Source organism: Triturus cristatus, chromosome 7 (genome assembly GCF_964204655.1).
Source record: "Triturus cristatus chromosome 7, aTriCri1.1, whole genome shotgun sequence".
Lineage (NCBI taxonomy): Eukaryota > Metazoa > Chordata > Amphibia > Caudata > Salamandridae > Triturus > Triturus cristatus.
In genome coordinates, this window is record NC_140590.1 from 624,357,962 (window position 1) to 624,380,427 (window position 22,466).

At 46.4% G+C, this 22,466-nt stretch overlaps 1 protein-coding gene across 4 annotated transcripts in view; it reads left to right on the top strand.

The window, feature by feature from the left end:
• The window catches only part of RHOT1 (ras homolog family member T1), a 429,863-nt gene that overhangs the window by 210,134 nt on the left and 197,263 nt on the right, over positions 1 to 22,466 (top strand). For all 4 annotated transcript variants that reach the window (XM_085617215.1, XM_085617212.1, XM_085617214.1 and 1 more), the window contains exon 11: positions 8,926 to 9,046. In XM_085617215.1, the coding sequence (XP_085473341.1) occupies positions 8,926 to 9,046 (121 nt within the window). The remainder of the gene's footprint in view (positions 1 to 8,925; positions 9,047 to 22,466) is intronic.

Consider the following 22,466-nt stretch of genomic DNA (forward strand, 5'->3'; position numbering starts at 1 on the left):
TAGGTCGTATGGGCGGGTCTCCGGATATACCATTAATTGGGCAAAGTCACATCTTTACGTACTGCAGGGTTCCACACCACGGCTGCCAAATGGATGTGTAATACAGACAGCGGAAAGTGGATTTAAATACCTAGGAATATACGTTACACCTGACAGATTGCAATTCATTGCTGAAAACCTCACACAGCCCCTAATACGATTCAGCAGAGATGTAAAACACTGGCGCTCCCTGCCACTAACTCTTCTGGGTAGAGCGGCCCTTTACAAAATGATGGCACTCCCCAGGTTCCTATATGCAATGCAGAACACGCCCTTCCCAATATCTCCAGCATACATTAAAGCAATACACACAGAAGTGACCAGTCTATTGTGGGATGGGAAAACACCACGGATAGCACTCCACAAATTGACGGAGAGCTGGTATGATGGGGGTATTGCACTCTCAAATATTAAGGTGTACTACTGGGCCTCAAAGCTCACAGTGGTGAACCAATGGGTACATGCCCCCGGTGACGACCCGGCCTGTCGTATGGACAGACATCTGATGGACACTGCAGGAATAATGGGTGTGCTGTACAACAAGGTCAGAAGGCACAACCTTACGGGCCCAACAGCCCATACGGTAAAAATATGGTTTGAGGCTCAACGTGCGTTGGGATGGGAGGGAAAGATAACGCAAGCGATGGGACACAAAACGACTAGGCATGCTACGTAATACTAAGGGCTTTCGCCAATGGGATCTGATGGGAATCTCACGAGTCGGGGATCTGTGGAAGAAAAAAGAAGTAGTCACATTTGCTCACCTACAGGCTACATATGGCTTGGCAGATACTGAAAAATACCGTTACCTGCAGATCAGACACACCCTCCTGGCCGCAATCCCACCAGACACACAGCTAGCGGAATCGTCGCCGCTAGAAGACGGACTCCTTACAGAACATCTCTATAAAAAAGCCATATCACTAACATACCGGAAAATAATAAACAACCAGCCGGACCCCTTGACCGCCCTTAAATCCAAATGGGAAGCGGAGATAGGAGAACTAGATGACACAGACTGGCAGGACGCACTCTCATCCCCTAAGACAGCAGCGATACCCTCAAAACTAAAGTTAATACAATTAAAAATCCTACACCGTACATATTACACCCGAACATTATTATATAAACTGCACCGGACGGAATCACCACTATGTTTTAGACAATGCGGGGAAGAGGGGACTCGTTTTCACACCCTTTTGGCTATGTCCAGCAATTGTCCGTTACTGGAAGGCAGTTATGCGCACCCTTCTCACAGGTTACAAAAATTACGATTCTCCCAGACTCAAGAAGATGTCTCCTTAACGTATGGGAACCGACGGACCTAACTCGCATGGCGCAAACATGGGTAACACTGGGCATGATGCTGGCGAAGAGAAATATAGCCCAGCAGTGGGGGTCCCGTTAGACTCCCACCCTTCCTCAGTGGAGTGAGGCAATGGATAACGCAATGATTGTTGAAAAGACTGTATATATTCACAGAGGGTGCCCCAAAAAATGGTCTATGATATGGGGAGGGTGGAATGCCTATCGTGGGAGTATATGTGAGCCCCCGAGGGAGGATCCAGGCTCAGAAGTAAGCGAGTGAAGTGGCCATTAAAGAGGAATGTACGAAATTATGTAAATTAAGTGTATGTGCAGGAATCGGGGCGCAAAGAGAGACTCAATATAATAACAATGCCGTCAACAGGATATAATATATGTCAAAGGACCATGTCGTTGTTACTGATGTGTTTCTCATTATAAGCAATGCCAAAAATACTTTGATTGTGTTAGAAAATGTCAATAAACATAATTACAAAAAAAAAGTCCTCTGTGATCTTCGAAACCCTACACAAGCGAGAAGAATCCAGACCTCTACTTCCAATAGTACCAGGCCTCATAGAGCCAGTAATGGACATCTTTCTCACTCCGGCAAATGTAAAGACCGCCTCAGTGAGAATTTCTAAAAAGTACCGCTCACCAGAAGAAGATCCGCTCTTCCTCAGGGCCGATCCTCTCCCAGATTCTGTCATCATTGCTGCGGCAAAAAAGACCCATGCTGTTGCCTTCTCCTATCTGTGCCTCCAGACAAGGTGAGTAAAACACAAGATTCGTGTTGCAGAAAAGTTTGCAGCACTTCCGCCTCCATGTTAAAGGTCTCCAATGCATCAGCTCTTCTGGGCAGGTATGACAGATCGTTTTTGGACTCACTACAGAGGTTCCCGGAGAAATTGCCAGAGGAAGACTGTAAAGATTTTGAGGAAATCTTGAAGGAGGGCAGCTCGGTTTCGAACCAGGTTATCAGCGCAGCGGCGTATGGGGCTACACTTTCAGCTCATGCTTATGCACATGGAATATGCGCAAGAAGAGCATCTTGGCTTCGACTTACAGCGCTTAAGCCAGAAGCGCAGACGCGTATCCTGAACCTTCCTTTCTCTGGTTCTTCTCTGTTTGAGGCTCACACGGATGAGGAGATGTCCCGCATGAAAGCAGAACTGGACACTCTAAAGGCAGTGGGCCTTGAGAAACCGAAGGAATTCCGTAAAAGATACAGGCCTTACAATCGGCGATCCCCCCAACAGAGGGATCAAACCCCTCATTGGCAAAAAAATCAGGATCAGGAAGGTCAACAACGATCACAGTATCGAGGCAGACGGTCGAAAATCAGAGTACAGACCCATTCTGGATCTGCGAGCACTCAACCTATCAATAAAAAAGGAGAAGTTTTGCATGCTGGCTCTCCATCAAATATATCCACATCTCAGACAAGGAGATTGGATGTGTTCGCTGGATCTGCAGGATATGTATTTTCACGTGCCCATCAATCACCATCACAAGCAGTACCTGAGATTTCACGTGGGATCCTCTCATTACCAGTTAGGTGCTGCTCTTTGGGTTAAAGTCAGCCCCACGGGTGTTCAAGAAGTGCATGGCAGTAGTGGCAGCCGCACTGCAACGAAGAGGAATCTTCGTGTACCCCTACTTAGACGATTGGCTGTTGAAAGGTTCCTCCCTGAGCACTGTGAGGAATCATTTTCTGGACTGTCTCAGGCTTTGTCACCGGCTGGGCCTGCACGTAAATTTCTACAAATCAACGTCTCTCCCAACTCAGAGAATTCATTACTTAGGTGCTCTGATAGACTCCAAGGTAGGAAAAGTGTTTCCTTCGGAGGAGAGACAGTGTTCCCTTCGGAGGAGAGACAGTGTTCCCTCTTACAGAATTGCAAGCTAGTTCTGTGCGACAGCAGGTTGCCGGTTTGTCAGATTGCCTCACTGTTAGAGTCTATGGCATCCTGCATCTTCCTGGTCCCCAATGCCAGACTGCGTATGCGTCCTCTTCAGCAGGATCTGGAGGACAAGTGGGACCAACAAGCAGCTCGCTGGGACGAAAAGATAAGCCTTTCACACGCAGCAAAAAACTCCATCCTGTGGTGCATGAAGGAGGGGAATTTGCAAGTTGGAATTCCTTTTCACCAACCTCCTCCAGTTCAATCTATAATCACAGACGCCTCATTACAGGGTTGAGGAGCCCACATGGGGTCTCTCCAGACTCAGGGCTTATGGTCAACAAAAGAACAATCTTACCACATCAACATGGTAGAGCTGCGGGCTGTTCACCTAGCCCTCAAGGGTTTCCTCACCTCGATTCAGACAAATTCGATCTTAGTACAGATGGACAATACCACCACCATGTACTACCTGAACAAACCGGGGGGGGGAACACGTTCACGCACTCTGTCGTTGGAAGCGCAAACGCTCTGGCATTGGCTCCTAGCAAGGACTCTCTCGGTCACAGCAGTCCACTTGCCGGGAGAACAGAACGTGAAAGCAGACGCTCTCAGTCATCACTTCGAGGACAGAGAAGACTGGGTTCTCAACGCTGAAGTCGTCAAAGGCATTTTCCAAGAATGGGGTTGTCCCACCATCGACCTCTTCGCGGACGACGAAAATGTGAAATGCTAAAACTTCGCCTCAAGGTTTTACCGACCAGGGTCGAAAGAGAATGCCCTTTTGATCAACTTGTCAGGGGCATTTGTGTACGCCTTTCCACCTCTTCCGCTAATCCCGAAGGTGGTGACCAAGCTGTCTCATTTGTGCACGAGGATGATACTGATTGCCCCGGACTGGCCGAGACAATGGTGGTACCCGGACCTTCTGCACCTATCAGAATGCCCTCACAGGAAGCTGCAGACCGGACCTGCTGTCCAAGATGAACGGGAGGATTCATCACCCCAACCTTCCATCACTGAACTTGGCAGCATGGCTCCTGAGGTCCTTCAGTATGGCCACCTAGGACTACCGCAGGACTGTATGTCCATTTTGAAGGAAGCATGAAGACCGTCCACTAGACATTCATATGCATGCAAGTGGAAGCGGTTTTATATGTGGTGTGTGCAAAACAATTGTAATCCTACCAAGGGTCAGGAATAGGTCATCCTTCCTTACTTACTTTATCTGGCGAAAGCAGGGTTGAAGTTTTCTTCCATTAAGGTGCACTTAGCGGCGATAACTGCATATAGACGCTCACCTTCTCAACCTTCTTTATTTCAGTTACAGGCTGTTAAGGATTTCTTACAGGTTTTAAAGAAGGTCTACCCTCCGGTCCGGCCTCCTTCACCACCCTGGGAGCTAAACATGGTGCTATCAAAATTGATGGGTCCGCCTTTCGAACCCATACATAAAGCAACCTTGCAACATCTTTCTTGGAAGGCGGCTTTCTTGGTAGCGATCATGTCAGCTCACAGAGTGAGCGAAATACAGGCTCTCTGCTCTAAAGAGCCTTATATAGTTTTCCATCTTAATAGGGTCGTGTTGAGAACGCACCCCTCTTTCCTTCCTAAGGTGGTGTCAGATTTTCATGTGAATCATACCATATCTCTTCCCACCTTTTTTCCCAATCCCTCCACTCCAGCTGAGAGGGCCTTACACTCTCTGGATCTGAAAAGGATTTTAAAATTCTATCTGGACAGATCCAGATCTATGAGAAAATCTGATCAACTATTTATTAACTATGGGTCGATCAGAACTGGTTTTGCATCTTCAAAGCGGTCCATCTCCAGATGGATAGTTTCATGTATCAAACTGGCTTATCAATTAGCACAGAAGCCCCTTGGGTTTACTCCCAAGGCACACTCTACCAGAGGAAAAGCGGCTACTACTGCTTTTCTTCATAACGTGCCGATGTCTGAAATTTGTAAGGCAGCAACTCGGAGGTCCGTCCATACATTTACGAGGCACTACTGTCTGGATTCAGACACCAGAACAGGCACTCAAGTAGGCCAGGCCTCCTTGAGGAATCAGTTCAACAGCTGATTTTGGCTGTTATTATTTGTTGGGTCATGTTTTACTCTCATTTGCCTGCAGGTGGTTGATGGGCTTGCTATTCTATTCAGTGCTTATGACTATTGATGAGGATCCCTTGGAAGAGATGGATAAATTACTTACCTGTAATCCTAGTTCTCTTCCAGGGGTATGCTCATCAAAGTCATAAGCAACCCACCCGCCACCCCAGGCAAATGAGATTTTCTTTTCTGAAGTGTTAAAGGGTATCTTTGTGCCCTGACCTTCAGGGTTATGCAAGGAACAACTGACCTAACTGTCACCCATGAGGCATGATGGGAAGCTAGGGGTCATGGCTGCCTTAAAGGCACGGTGCCAGTTTTTGTTGAAAATGCTTTAATTTTCTATGCTATTGCTATACAATGCAGCCTGTATGCTAACAATGTCTAATTTATTTGCAGTTGGATATTTAAGAGTAATTTGCTCATTAAAAAAAAGAGTTCAAGTGCTACTTGCCCCCTCGTGTTTTTATATATATATATTTGCAAATAGTCATTGTGTGTAATTACATTGTTTAGCCTTCTAGATGGGAGCTGCATTGATATGAGAAAAAAAAAAAAAAATATATATATATATATATATATATATATATATGTGTGTTTTAAATATATAATTTTTATTACATCTGGGGTCCCCGCACGTGGGCGGGAATATTCAGTGCTTATGACTTTGATGAGGATACCCCTGGAAGAGAACTAGGATTACAGGTAAGTAACTTATCCATCTTGCCCTCCAGTCAACAGTCTGGTGTCCAGAAGACCCAGGCCTACCGCTGGTGATCCTCCCTCCTAATGCAACACCCTGCCCTTGAAATCTTGGGGGTTCAGGTGTTGAAAGTACACTCTAACCTAACTCATTTCCTACTACCCCTCCTGATAGGGAATCAAACCATGCAGACGCTTTTGGGAAGAGGATGTTCTCTCTCCAGCCTCGCTTTACATTCAGTAAATGCCAGTTGCCTCCTACAACAATACTCTTGTGTGTTGTCGGATATAGTCAGGGAGATCGTGCTCACCTTCACCCAAAAACCCTGCACCAGCCTTGCGTAGATTATCAAAAATGGTCAAGAGGCACTGAATTATGTCATCTGCTCTGGGCTGGACGTCACTGACTGCTTGTGCTGGGCAGTCAATACCAGCATGGTGCATTAGTGCCAGGGGTGGGTGAGACACACAGGCGTCTTGAGTGAATATCAGGTTTCACTAATGGAAATGCCATTTGCTTGTCCTCGTCTTTTCAGAGATGAGACAGACTCAGCCCTGGAGAGTCTAACCTAAGCAGAGGCACAGAATGCTCTATTTTCTGCACCTCTGCTGCAGTGTGCTCAGCAGTTTTACCTGGGTTGCAGAGCATCACATCAGACAGGTGCATGTTTCCGATAGTCCAACAAAGTTATGCCCTACCATTCTTTTCAGACCCTCTGCATATTCACACAATCTCCATAAGGGGAATTAGACCTCTATAAAATATTTTAATGCCTGTAGAACTTATTCCCACATCCCATATCAGATCATTTAAGGTCATACCTGGTATTATGCAAACTTTATTCCAGATTTAGTAAAGTGTTTCCATGCCTTTGCCACCCCTTTGGCACTTGTTATAGAAAGGGATAAAATTACACCTGTAAAGAACATGGCACATCTTTTGAAATCTTGAAAAATACCATTCTTGAAGCCCTCCCTCTTTGTCCATTTTCCACTTCTTATAAGTGTATGGTTCTGGTAGTGCTGGACTTTCAACTGTCCTAATTCAGAGGGGATTAGATAAGGATAAAACCAAACCTTCAAAAGCTTCAAGTTCTGAGTTAAGGAGTTACAGTTAAGGAGGTACTGATATTTGCTTGGTGCAAACAACACTTATAGGGAACATCATTCTAAATAAGAATTGATCACAAGCATTATTCAACAGCAGTGGTGCAGGAAGCGTGACTGATGTGCAATATATCTAAATCATATGAATGTAACTTTGTGATAAGTTACTATCTTGCGATCTAACAATCTGACTGCTTGTCCAGGTTACCTGTGCAGGTAAGTGAGAAAAGAAATTTAGAAGTCATAGAAGATTGTGGTATGGCAACCACTAGGGATGCCCTTACTCATGGGAATAAGACATTGGTGAGGTTGCTTGCCAGGGGGGCTTAGTAGATTTTAAAATACTCAAGGAGGTTGTCGGATACTTAAGTTAATTAAAATTATTGCATAAAAAAAGAAATAGTATTCCAGGAGGTGGGGGAGGGGGGGTGTATGGATACCCTAAACATCTCACCCAACTTACTGTGTACTGGTTGACAAAAATCTTTATCATCGTACAGTTCCAGATGGTGTGGTAATAGTTCCTATGTAAACTTTACAGCTGAGACAGTAAGGGCGAGAAACTCTACCTATCTTCCAGACCCTCAGTGTTATAGTAGGACCATGAGACATTTATTGCATTGGATCAGCCTGAGGCAGGGGAGATTGGCAGTGAGCGAGCTGTCATCTTCTCCGGCCACTCTGATCCTCTAGCTCGCCAAGATACTTACCCAACTGGTTGGGAGAGTTAGCTATCAGAAAAAGCCTGACATTTGTGAAGTCCAATAAAGGAACGATAACAATATTTGTTTAAGTGGACATTTAGTATTTAGATTCACAGTCCTTTCCAGCCAATCCATATCAGGTTTGCCTGGATGTATTTTCTATCGCCGTTGTAAATTACAATCATTGATGCTTTCAACTTGCTGATCGCCTTGAAAAAGTCTTAGTAAAAGACGAAACACGTGTCGGCTAAATCGCGTGCTGGGATTCCCTTTTAAAACAATAAAGACTAGAATCTACAAAAGTTGATTGGGTTTGGATTTTCTGTTGGACGCGAAGACTACTGACTGATTGAACTGATCTCTCCTATATGTACTGATGAGTACATGTTTTCTGGTGTTCGTTAATCAACATATACCAATGTTGGACTGATAAATCAACATAAGGGTGTGCTGTTCAGGCTTTTTCTGATAGCTATCCTATGCATGTTATGTATTTAATATGCTTTTGATGTCTCTAGGTAGTAGATGTCAATAACTGCTTTGAGCACTCCGATCTAATTGACAATATATCACGTTACACGCTAAATGAAAATTTGTTTTTAACACGTATATGGTTATATTCTATTGTGCGTTTTTTCCTTTTTAAGGAACACTACTACCTATTTTTGTGTCTTATGGTTGGGAGAGTTGATGATGAGGGACTATTCACCCTCAAGACGCTTTTGCTGAGAATTGGTTCCATTGTTAATTTAGGCTCCAGTAGACTAATTCTGGAACTTCAAACAAGGCCCTATTATAGCCTTGTCATGAAATAGTTGTGATCATCGAAAAAACTGTATGTGGTACAGCTGAAATTCCCCAGGAAGTTGTTCAAAGGATTTGATATGCATACCCATCCATACGTCCACTAGATTTGATATACCATCAGCTCCCAGTGCCTGAAGTTGAAAACTCTCATTGTTTAATTATCTCCTTGCCTTCTGAGCAATATGACATTTTATTGATGCATGTTGAAGCATTTAAATGTCTTTATTTTTATGTATCTTTAGGATTCCTTTTTCTGCATACTCTGTTCATCCAAAGAGGCAGACATGAAACCACTTGGACAGTATTACGCCGGTTTGGATATGATGATGATTTGGAGCTGACACCTGATTACCTTTTTCCTTCGTATGTGGCACATAAGTATAAACTATAAATCACCATATGCTGTTATATTATATACTTCTTCCATGATGTTATTTAATGATCTTCATCATTGCATAAGGATCTGACTATTACCAGCGAAGTGTGTTGTCTCCTCATGCATACATTTGCATAACCAGACTTCTATTATGCCATATGCAAAGCCATATTTTTAATTTCCCTGTAGACTTTGGTGTTTTTGTTAACTCCATAAGCAGTTTTTTTTTTTACATATTTACGGATATTGTAGTATGTTTGGCAGTGTTTTTGTTTGGGGTGTGGTTGTTGCTGTGATCAGAAATGCATATCCAGGATGCTCCTTTTTATTCGATGAACTGCTGGCATGGAATGCTAAGTGGCAGGTTAAGATTTAACAGATTATTTTAGCAAAACTGTTCTCAAAATTTGTGTGGCATTAACTCGGCCTGTTGTAGTATACCTTCCACAAACTTCAAGTTCACAGTAGTATTGAATGGAGAGCTGTAAAAAAGCAACAGGTCTTGCCATTGAGTGGTATGTGTGAAATGAAACTTAAGTTAATAATACCAGATAGTAGATTGGGGTCTGTCTGTGTAGCCTTGTTGTTCTTATGGATGGTTAAGGAATGCCATTTCGATAGAATGAAACATTTCCTAGCTATCGTAATGGAAAGTTTCAATTCTATTAAGGACCGGAGGCGAGAATTATGCTATTCTGTCTTCACTTTATTGAATAGCAGGCATTTGAAGTCAAGTAAAGCAAACAACTATTCCCATGAACCATAGGGAATAAACAGTTAAAACAATAGAGAGTCCATAGCTAGAGTGTCCCATCCTCTACACCAATCACAGGTCCCCAGGGTGCTGTTAGTCCTCTGTCCCTGTCTACTCCTCCTCTTTTGTCGCTTGGTCAGCCATCAATGACGCTTCAAGAATCTTGTTTGTTGGAATCGCCTGCAAGAAGCAAAGGCATAGCGTAAGCGACAGTAATGGTTAAGGATCAACCCTGTGGGAAAAGCATCTCAAGGACAGTCACAAGAACAGACCAAACAAATCTAAGGCAAAAGACTTTAATTACTCCAAGACGAGGGAGGGAAAACCAGCGAGGAACTTGTACCGAGGGTGGGATAATCCTCGCCTCTGTGTACTTAATAGAATTGAAACTTTCCGTTACGATAGCTAGGACATTTTTCATTCTATGTCCGGACTGGAGGCGAGGATTATGCTAGTTTAAAGCTTGCTCACAACCAAATGAGCCATATCAATAACAGGTTTAAAGTAAAACCGCTTAGAGGCAGAGCCTGAAGACGAGTCTGCTGCATTCAGAATGTCTTCCAGACGAGCTCCCAGGGTAAATGCTTTGGAGGCCATTGCCCCCCTAGTAGAGTGAGCTCCAAGCGCACGGAGGTCTATACCCGCCTCATGCATCACCCACCTGACCCAACGGGCAATCATGGCAGAGGACACAGCCTTGTGAGGCTTCCTAAGTGCACTGAGGAGCTGCCGCTCCCCAGGAGGTCTAAATTCCTCAGATATTTCCTCATACGCCTTGAGGCAAGCCACCACACATAACTTCGGGGAATCTGGGAAAGCAGGGTAAGAGATGGATGTCGTCCCACACTTGGTGCGTCTACGGATTGTAATGGTAACCCCTGTAGGGGAGAAAATCCTACCAGACAAGTCCAGGGCTCTGACATCCGAAACCCGTCTGCAGGAGACTAAAGGAGCATGGCCAACTTCGCGGAAAGCTCCTTCCTAGAGAGGAATCTGTTTGGCTGCCAGGACAGGAATACATTCAAAACCCGTTTTACATCCCATAGTTGAGAATATCGCGGTTTTGGAGGCAAAGAAAGGCGAATGCCGCGAAGGAGACAACAGACCAAAGGATGTTCCTCGACGCGAGAGCCGTCCATCATGGTGTGGCCGGCTGAGATGGCGGAACGGAAGGTATTGATGGTTCTGTAAGCCAAGCCCTCTTCCGCCACGGCGGCTAAAAAATTAAGGATGAAGGTCACATCTGCTGCCACAGGATTGATACTCCGTCACAGACACCAACGACACCACCTTTTCCAGGTGGAACAATATCGCTTGACAGTGCTGTCAGCCCAGGCCTTGGAGATGAATTTCTCAGCCGCTCCCGAAAAGCCTGGGACCACCCATCATCCCCTGTAATCTGCCATGCCATCAGGGCTAGTGATCCCTGTTCGATCAACGGGCGAGGAACTCCGTCCGGACTGAGAAGGAGAGTTGGAAAGCGGGGGAGAGGGATTGGAGAATGTCAAGAAAGTTCCAGAAGAGCTCGAAACCAAACTTGCGACCTCCAAATCGGCGAAATGAGCACCACGTTTGCTCTCTGCCGCCGCACCTGGGCCGAGACCCGGGTAATCATGGCGAACGGAGGAAAGGCATAACCCGCTTCCTCCTGCCAGTTCTACAGAAACGCATCAGTCTTCTCCGCAAAGGGATCTGGTTTCCAACTGAAGAACCGGGGAAGCTGGTGATCCAGGCGGGACGCGAAGAGGTCTACTGAGAAGGAACCCCAGATACCCTGGAGACCCGCAAACACCCCAGAATGCAGTTTCCACAACGTGAAAATGACGGGATTGGAACTCTGCAACCTGGTTGTCCTAACCGGGGAGATACTCCACTGCAACGGAGATCTGATGGTCCAGGCAATACTGCCAAAATTTTGCTGCTAGGTCTGAGAGGGCCTTCGAGCGCATGCCCCCGAGATGATTTATATATCGGACTGCCAAGATATTGTCCATTTTGAGGAGGGCACAGGACCGGATCGAATCCTTGGTCCAGCACTGCATTGCTAACGAGCCCGCTAAAAGCTCCAGACAGTTGATGTTTAACTGTTGCTCTTGCGGAGACCACTCTCCTCCCGTGGTGAAGTCGCCACACCTAGCGCCCCAGCCGGATCTTCTCGCGTCGGACTTGATAATGATATCTGACACGGAACCGAAAATGGCTCGTCCATTCCAGGCTTCCATGTTGGAGAGCCACCACTGGAGTTCCTCCTTGCCATCCGCTGAAAGACTTACCTTGTGAGAGTAAGAGAGGCCCTTGCGCAGGTGTGTAGCCTTGAGGCGTTGGAGGGCTCTGTAATGGAGTGGACCCGGGAATACAGCCTGGATTGAGGCCGATAGAAGGCCCGCTACGTGAGCAAGTTGCCTGAGTGAGATCTGAGGCTGGGTCAGAGCCCTCTGAATCTCGTGACGTATTTTCGTCATCTTACAAGAGGAAAGGCTGAGGGTGGACTCCACCGAGTCGATAGCAAAACCGAGAAAAAACACTTTCTAAGCGGGGACCTGAATGGACTTGACCTAGTTGATTACAAAACCGAGGCTCTGGAGAAGATTGACGGCCTCCTGGAGGTGACGAGAGATGGTATCGGGATCCTGCGCCATCAAGAGTATAATCTAGGCAGACGATGAGTCTCATGCCCGAGGCCCGTAGGCGCTAAATGACTGGTCGGAGAACCTTGGTGAAATACCAAGGGGCAGAGGACCGGCTGAACGGAAGAGTGGCGAACTTGTATAACCTGTTCCGCCAGAAAAACTGTAGATACCGCCGGTAGGGCTGGAAAATTGGTATTGTAAGGTAGGCATCCTTGAGGTCGAGGCGTGCCATCCAGTCGTTGGGACCAAGAATATCGCGAAGCAGATGGATATCCTCCATCTTGAAGTGGCGGTAGACCAGCCACTCGTCTCGCGCAAATTGATGACAGGCCTTTGACCCCCGTCTGGCTGGTCCACGAGGAAGAGGTTGTTGAGAAAGCCTCTGAGATGCGGCCGCGATTCTGTAATCGCTTCCTTATACAGAAGAGACTGGACCTCTTGGTCGACTAAAGCGGCGTCCGCTGCTGAGAAGCAGAGCGGGCGCGGTGGTACGGGCTGCAAAGGTTCCCCATGACACTCTGAAAACCTCGTATGGTTTGCAAAACCCAGGCGTCTCCCGTGATGGAAGTCCAAACCTGGAAAAAACGTGTCAACGGCCCCCCACTTTTAGAAGGGAAGAAGGTGGAACACTCACCGGAAGAGTTGGAGGCTCCACCACCTCTACCGCCTCTGTTCTTGCCTCGTCGTCCAAGCGTGGGGTAAAAATTGCCGAAGCGGGCCTGGTCTTGATACTGCCCGGAGGAGCCTTGACCCCGTGTTGGTTGGGGCGGCCAGACGAGTGACCCGGTCCTCGTCCGGCCCGTCGGAAAACCCAAGGGCGAAACACCTTAGTAATAGAGGATTGAGCCATGTTGAGGGAGGTAAAGGTGTTTACAAACCTCCCTAACTCCTTAATAAAAGGCTCACCAAAGAGGCCGCCCTGAACAATGACGCCCGCCCCAGTCTGCCAGGTCCCCCCTTGGGGTCGACCTTGATGAGCAGGGACCTGCCCCGCTCTGTGGAAATCGCACAGTTGGCGTTTCCTAGAAACACCACTACGCGCTGGGCCCAGGACGAAAGATGGTCTGGAGAAATCAGGGAATCAGAGGCTTTGTCCTCCTCTGCCATATCCAATATTTTGGTAATTGGGCCCAAGATATCTAGCAACTTGTCTTGGCAAGCGCGCCAATACCTGTCTATGCCCTTCTTAGGGTCTTTGACACATTTTTGGAGGAAAGTGGCCAGTCTGGGGTCAATGTCAGGAGTGCCAGCTACCTTCCCATCAAGGGCGGGACAGAGGCACTCCGCCCGAAGACAATTACGGGTCGCAGGCTCAAGGGTCCGGCAAATCCGACTGGCAACGTATTAGGCGACCTTTTCCGAGGGGACCCAGTCGGAGGACCTTGGGTGAAGCATATCATCCGGGTTCAACATGTCCGCACAGAGGTTTTGTCCATCGGCGGAAGAAGAATTTTGCCCATCAGAAGCAGGAGCGGGACGAGAATGGCACCAAGGGCTTGATGGCTCGGTATCATCGCCATCATCACCCTGGGCTCCATCCTCCGTGGCAGTGGATGACACTGGAGGGGCAGTGCTGGCCAGGAAAGCCTGTTTAAGGCGGTCAAAAGCATCGGTATCCACCCCAGCGTCCCTAACGCGTTTGGCTGGAGGCTAGTGGAAGGGACAGCTGGGAGAGACTGGGCGGCCTTAGAGAGCCTGTCACAGGCCTGGTCGATTTTGCGGGATAACCTTTCTTCAAGGGGAGTCATAGCCTGTTCCACCGCCTTGTATATGGATGCGGCCAAGGCATCGTAAAAATCCTCGTCCCATTGAAGGGCAGCAAGTGGGTCCGCCTCCCACTGGTCGTCTTGATAGACGTCCTCCTGGTAGTTCTCGATTATACTCAGGGAGGTAGGTAATTAATTGAGGAGGTATTAGGACCGTACCAGGTAGGTAATTAGTGTAAGTAGAGGTAGGATTGTACCAGGTAGGTAATTGAGAAGAGGTGGAACCCCTCAGAGTATGGGGGGGGTTGGGTGTCAGCCTGTAATATGGGCAGGAAACACCTGCAATAAATGTAGGGCCTGAAGCCCGGGACCCAACAGCACAGGTGCCAAAAGGTAATCTGAAGGGCGGCCTGCAAAATAAGGGTCCCAGCAGACACCGTCTGCAATACTGGCTCTGGAGCGTTAGAAAAAAACCTAATAATACTGACCCCCAGGGCAGAGAACTGCCGCGAGCTGCCAAACGGTAGAATACAGACACAAGAGACTTGGGCATTCAGCGGGGGCGTAGCGATGCACACTGCCTAATGGCAGGATAAATAAAACACAGACCCGGCTCAGCGGTATATCAGCAGGCAAGACCAGGCACCCGCGGCAATGCGGCTCTGGACTCTGCAGCGCACTGAATGCGCTGGGTCCGGCACGCACGCTGCGGGCTGGCACGTACACAGGCACCCTCTGGCAGTCAACAGGAGTCACTGCAGCTGGCACCAAATACACAGCCGTTAGGGAGCTCTGGCGCTCCCACGGCTGGATGCGAGTCGCCGAGTAGCTGCGGACTCGCAGCCCTAAGAGAAACCTGTTAGGGAAAGAACATTGAACAATTTGGAATTTTCGGCGGGCGCGCGTCCACAAAATGCACAGTGGCGCGCATGCGCCGCAGACATGCGAGCCGTGAGGGAAACGACGCTGAGGCAAAACAACAGGGAATATTAGAAACACAAAGCCCCACAGCGCAGCGCGCTAATCTAAAACACCGGTGGAACCGCCGTTAGGCACAATAACACCAATAAGCAAATGGCAACTAAGCGCAAAGCCAGAGAGAACAAACAAAGTAGGACTTATCTTGGCTGCAAGCAGCGAAGAAAGAGGAGGAGTAGACCGAGACAGAGGAATATCAGCACCCTGGAGACCTGTGCAGAGGATGGGACACTCTAGTTATGGACACTCTATTGTTTTAACTGTTTATTCCCTATGGTTCACGGGAATAGTGGTTTGTTTTACTTGACTTCAAATGGCTGCTATTCAATAAAGTGAAGAAAGAATAGCATAATCCTCGCCTCCAGTCCTGACATAGACTCTCTTTTACCTGGGGTTGATCAAATTGTCAAAGTTCATTGGCCTGTATGACCTAGGTGGATGCAGAATGCCTTTATAGGGTAAAACAGTGGGGATATAAAAGTGGGATACCATATGTCCTCGTGACTGGAGAAAGCAAGTGTATAATGCTCCCATCTCCCTAAAACGCAGATGAATCTGAAAATTCACATTATGATTGTTTGGTGTGCTGGACAATCCCAGGTTTGTCTGGTTCATAAATGTGGTAGAGTGAAGGTGTTCTTTGGATCTGGATCCCTCTGTATGACGAGGATAGTAGTTTGTCTTCTTGTTGGTTCCCAGGTGATAAATGCTGGTTGTTGCTATGTCCTTTCACATGGGAAAGAGCATTGACAATCCTTCCCTTGAAAGGGTAATTGTGAACCAAGACCTGAACACGGAGAAGGTGGGTTATTGAGATTTGGCCCGGCTGGGATTGCCTAGTAGTCAGCTGGTTGGGCTGGTGATTAAGGGGTTTTCCACTTCTCTAAGGAGCGAGGTATTTGAATTGTTCTTTCACCATGCTATGGTAGTTGAACATTTTCTTGCTGTCTTTTCTACTCTAAAATGATTATTTTGAAATGAAAATTGAAGTAAAAATGGTTTAATGCATAACAGTAATTTCATCCTCTGCTTTAAATGGGTTATTCGGAAATTGTATTTTTGTTATGTATCCCTGTATGCGGTAGTCACAGTAACCAGCATTAGCAGAGCCAATAGGTCTTGCTTGTGTAAGAGCAGTTGGCTTTGTCAATATATCTTAGCCAAGTTGTACCCTAGCGTGGTTGCTGTTCAGCATGGCTAAAAGTTGATGGGGTAAAGGATAGTGGAGTGTCATAAAGTGGAATGGAATGGAGTGGAGTATTGTTGGGTGACGTAGAGAGTCGTGGAGTGGCGAGTGGCGTATAGTAGCGTAGAGTTGAGTGGCATGGAGTGGCATAGTGTGAGTGGAGTAGTGTTGTAGAGTGGAGTGACAGTGTCGTGGAGTGTTGTAGTACGAGTGGCGTAGAAGGTGTTTCGTGGAGTGGAGTATAATGTTGTATAGTAGTGTTATACAGCAGAATAGATTGTCATAGAGTGCAGTGGTGTAGGAGAGTGAACTGGCGTAGAGTTGAGTGGTGTAGAGTGAAGTGACATAGTGTCAGAGTGGAGTGACGTATCATAGAATAGAGTAAAGTGACATGGAGTGGTATAGAGAGAGTTGCGTAGAATGGAGTAGTGTCATAGAATAGAGTAGAGTGTTGTAGAGTGATGTGGCATAGAGTGAAGTAGAGATTAATGGAGTAGAGTTCAAGTGGAGTATTGTGGAGTGGAGTAAAGTGAAGTAGCGTAAAGTTCTGTGGTGCAGAGTACAATGGTGTAGGGTGCATTGGTTTTGAGTAAAGTGGTGTAGAGTCCATTGGCATAGAGTGCAGTGTTGTAGAGTAGAGTGGTGCAGAGTAGATTGCAGTGGCATTGAGTGCAATGGTGTACAGTGGAGGAACACAGAGTGGAGTAGAGTGCAGTGGCATAGAGTAGATTGTTTCAGAGTAGAGTGAAGTGGCGTAGAGCGGAGTGGTGCAGACTAGAGTGCAGAGGTGTAGAGTGTTGTAGAGGGCAGTGGTGCAGACTAGATTAGAGTGGCATAGAGTTGAGTGGTGCAGAGTGCAGTGGTGCAGAGTAGAGTGGCATGGACTTCAGTGACTGAGAGTGGAGTCTTGCAGATTAGAGTGTCAGAGTGCAGTGGCATGGAGTGATGCAGAGTACATTGGTGCAGTGGCGAAGAGTGAGGTGGTGCATAATAGAATGGGATAGAGAGAGGCGTAGAGTGAAGTGGTGTAGAATGCAGTGGTGCACGGCAGAGTGCATTGGCGTAGGGTGGTGTAGAGTAGTGTAAAGTACAGTTCAGTGTTGCAGAGTAGAGTGTCTTAGGGTGCAGTGATAGAGGGCAATAGTGTAGAGTGCAGTGGAGTAGAATGGTTCATTGTGAAATGACAGTAAGTGCAATGGCATAGAGTGTTGCAGAACAGTGTATAGTGGTGTACAGTGAAGTGGCGCAGAGTAGATTGGCGTAAATTGCATTGGTTTCGAGTAAAGTGGTGTAGAGTGCAGTGGCACAGGCTGGTTTGCAGTGGTATAGAGTGGAATGGTGCAGAGAGGATAAAGTGGCTTAGAGTGCAGTGACACAGATTGTTTCAGAGTAGAGTTCACTGGCATAGAGTAGAGTATCAGAGTGCAGTTGTGCAGAGTAGATTAGAGGGTCTTAGAGTGGATTGGTTTAGAGTGCAATGGTGAAGAGTTCAATGGTGCATTGTAGAGTTGTGTGGGGTATAGAGTATTAGCATAGAGTAGAGTGGTGTAGATTAGAGAGGTGTTGAGTGGAGTGGTACCAAGTATAGTGCAGTTACTTAGTGTGGAGTGGTGCAGAGTATAGCACAGTGTGGAGTGGTGCAGAGTGTAGTGCAGTGACGCAGCGTGAAGTGGAGTAGCTTAGTGTAGTGTAGAGTGCAGTCGTGTGGAGTGATACAGAGTACAGTGGATTAGGGTAAAGTGCTTTATGCATGGTGTGGTAGCACACTGCCATTACATGCAATGCATCTTCAATTGAAATTACTATTAAATTTGCAAAGACATACAGTTTTACTGATGCAAGTATACAGCACACAAAGGATAATGTGTGGAAATGCCATCACCTAGTGTATTTATTTGTTTTGATCGTAAAAAAATATTTGTTTCCACCACACTTCACAATTACCCAAAATATGCTTCATTTGTGATTTCCATATCCTGAAATATCTGTTTATTTACAGACATTTAAATTTTGTTTCGTGCTAGCGAAAAAAACAACGTACAGCACACCTGAGTAGCCAGCATGATTTTCACATAAATACTCTCACTTTGAAGTCGCAGAAAGAAAAGTAAACATCAACTTCCCTTGGAAAACAGAGTATGACATTTGACTTCTGTCTTTGAAGGCACAGCAAATGTGACAAGATAAGAACAATATTTAAAGGCCTGTTTACAGAAATTCAGTACTGGTTGAAGAATACAGTAAATAGGATTTGCGCACGGTGAAGGGATGAACTCGAGCTGGACAGCCTAAAACAAATAAAGCCAGTAAACCGAAAGCAACAACATTTGAGTGTTAAACCACAAAGCCAATGGGCGGAATGCATTCCCAGGGAAGCTTTCAGAATGTTCCCAAGATCATGTTAGCAAACCAGACAGGGCTTCGACCTAAAAATGGTTTAATGTATTACAGTAATTTCTTGGACCCAGGCTTCATGATAATTCACATACAACAAGAAATTCTGCTTTGTAGCTTGCTTTTTAGGTCTCGCCTAGCATTGTAGAGTGCATGCGCTACTCGCTCTGGAGGCGTATAATAATCGATAAGATTTCAGAAGTGGAGTTAAAGCCCCGCCCATGATTTTCATTGGCTAGCGTCATCATTCATGCTAAACGCTGGCTCTTGATTGTAAAAGAGGATTCTTTGTTACCGCCCTGTCTCCTTCTGCGACGGCCCAGCCGGACTCGATCTTTTACTTGCGGCGTTAGACTGTCTCCTTCAATTAGTCTGTAAGGCAGTTTTTTTTCCATTCATTCACGCAATGGCGACAGCTTGGTATATTTTTCTCAGGATTGATTTACTTTTCCCTTATTTGAATTTTACACAGCTGATCCGTTCTTTGATTGTTGGTTTACTTTACTTACCTGTTAATTTTGCGCACTCGTGCTCACTTTGTAATCTGAGCTGCAGCAACAAACGCATATAATGGCTCCCATGGTTAAAATTTAGAGTTATACGTACGCCGTACCACAGACTACTTTTTAGTAGCACACACGGAGAGGGCACTCTCGGCCCCGGGGCAGGGCGAGGGTCGGGGGCAAGTGTCCCCTGTTAAATTGGTGACTTAAAGGCCCTGCTGGCCACTTGGTGAGTGCGGGCAAGGAGCCTTCTGGTCCGTGGGCCGTGGCCGGGAGAGTACGCAGCCGTGCCATTGGGAGGGGTGAGGGCCCAGCTGGCTTCTGTCAAGGTGAGGAGCGGGTTTTAGGGCCCTACCAGGTCTGTGAGGGGACCAGGCAACATTGTAGTGGACTGAGACAAGGGGCCTCCTGGCCCTGTGGCAGGGCCAGGGGTGTGGGCGTGCCCTGCTATGCCCAGGGAGGGGCAAAGGGTCTGCAGTCCCCGTGGCAAGGCGAGGGCGCGAGTCAAGTCCGTTATAAAATACACCTTTTAGCTAATCCTGTTTTCGTTTTATCCGACAGCGGATTGCATTATGGTAGTTGTAGTTGCTCTTAAAAGACACTACAAGTCCGACCACAGGAAGTGGGCTAAAATGCCCAGATCGGCTGAGGGTGGCAAGTAAAACTGGTGCCGGGCTTCAGATAGCGCTAATGTGTCACATTAATGGTGGAAGGCGCTACACGAGTGATGTTTTAGCTTGCGGCCACTTGGCAGCACAGTGCGTCATCGGGTCCCCGGGAACCAAAACCTAGAGCAAAATAATAAACCCGTTCCTTCGCTGTTTGCAGTTGGAGGTATTTCACTGGGCGAGGGGTGGGGCGGGTGTCTAAACATTTCCAGATGGTGTCTGTAGGTTTCAGCTTTCCAAGCGGAGGGCGAGGCCTGGTGACCCGGGGTGGAAAGTAGGGACTTATTGAGAGGGAGGAGGTGGCACTGAGATGGGGCTAGTGCAGGGTGGCGGGCACGCTCTGCAGGGTTTGGGAGACTGTGTGTGGGGGGTGGGAGAGTTATTGACTGTAGTGTTAAGCGACGGGGGTGGGAGGTGGGCGGTTCGGGGCATGGTTTAAAAGGAAGGTAGAATGATATGAAGTGTGACCAGAAACGCCTAAATGGTGCTGTTACAATGTCACAGAGTGCATTTTTATGACCCTAAATCTCGCATGCCCGCTTCAGACAATAATATCGAATTCAGATTTATTTTATAAATTCTGAGAGAAACTGACCGTTTCGGCAGAGTATATCTTGTGAAGAATAGGCCACAATAGAGGGCTTGTGCTGCAATTCTGTTTCTAAGCGCTGTCTTCCTACTGCAGAATGTCCAACGTGGGCCTCATCATGCCAGATGTTTACATTAGATAATTGTGCAAACAATGGCCATAAATTATATATTTTATATAGTGAATGGTTATCACAATAATGTGTCGTGTACACGAGGATCACAACATTTTAGTTTTGTGAGGATATCAGGCTGTTGATTACTTAATTCCATTAATTGCGTAACGGCCAGAGCTGCCGACTTTGGAGCTGGGGAGACATGTTCGATTCTCTGCCTCGGCTCAACATCTTATGATTCTGGGCAAAACACTTCATCTCCCCTTGCGTACAAAAAAATTAATGTGTCCTTGTTTAATGTAACTGGTGCTCATGTAAAGCGCTCCAATACTTTCGGGTCGAGTTGGCGCTATATAAAACTGCAACTGAAAAAAAAAATCTGAGAGAATGATCACATTCCTAGATTGTGAGTTCGCTGTACTTTGTGTTTTAGGACCTGAATAACCTCAGCTTGGCCTGTGCCCCTCCTCCATCCAAAGTAGGGGTGGGCAAAGCTTCGCAAAACGGTAAAAAATCTCTTCGAGCACGCAGAGTTCCGCGAACACTCAGAATTGCTTGTTTTGCCCGTTCGTGATGCATTTTTCCTGTTCGCGAACTCTGTTTGCGTGCTCGGGGAAAAATATCTTGCGAACACGCATTTTGAAAGCGCGAACAAGCAAAAAATTCAGCGGAACGCGAAATTACCCAAATGCCGCAAATACCGCCAGCGGAACGGAATTTACCGCCCAGGCCTAATCCAAACGAGGCACTGGCAGAACACAGTGATTGGTGGGAAAATCCTCTTTATTACAAACAAGTGAAGCACAATAGATGGCATAACAGCAACACATTGTGAAGAATCTGGCACCCGTGAGGAAACATCACCCAATAATCAGTGCAGTACATTTTTATTTTTACAAAAACGTAATAAATCATAACCTATAACAGCCTTGGATCTAACGGCAATGAACATGCACACCCCAGGGCCTCCGGCAATCCCATACACCATTGGACCACTAATACTATATATAGCCTCTGGGAGAAACTAAGATGGCAGCGGTTTCCATATACATATGAATCCCTATTGCCTACAGAAATTAACAAAAAGGTTTCATGGTCAAGTGATGCAAAAGTTGTTCACATTTCTGCAACTGGGGGGTGGGGGGGTCATCACCCAGCACTTCGCAAATTTTAACCCGTCATTTTTAAGTGATGGGTTGCTATAATCTGGCTTTTAAAAAGGTGACAATTTAGGATGAAAAATATAAAATATTGTTTGAAAATGTTGACATATTAACACAGCATATTTGGCACGTGATGCCTAATAATTTGTCCATCCGCTGCTGAATTATTCTATTGACCCGATTACTGGGAGTAAAAATGTGGGAACCGAAGTTGGCAATACTTTTCGAATTTCTTTGTGGGTCTCTTCTCCCAGCTGACTGTTTCAATCTCGTTTCACCCCGATGACTTCCGTGTTCAGTAAGATGTCACTGACTTAAGAGTTGTGGATTCCGGTTTGAGTCTCTGCGTCGGCGCATCATCCTGTGATTGTGGGCAAATCACTTAATCTCTCCGTGCCTACCAAAACAAGCATTTGCAATGCAATAGGTCTCGCATTTACGGGAGTTTAAGCTATTGCCATTGTAAATGACAATGCCTTTTATTTAGGTTTTAAAAACAAAGTCAAAAATAAAAGACATTGTTATTGCAATGTCAATAGCTCAAACTCGCGTAAATGGGAGACCGATTGCATTGCAAATGCTGGTTTGAATCGTCTTGGTTAATCATTCAGATATACACCACTAAAAAAACAGTACTCCTTGAATGTATGCCTCATTCTACCTATTGATATTCTACACTTTAACATTTGATTTTGTCGGTGTAATTGTTTTATTTTCCCAA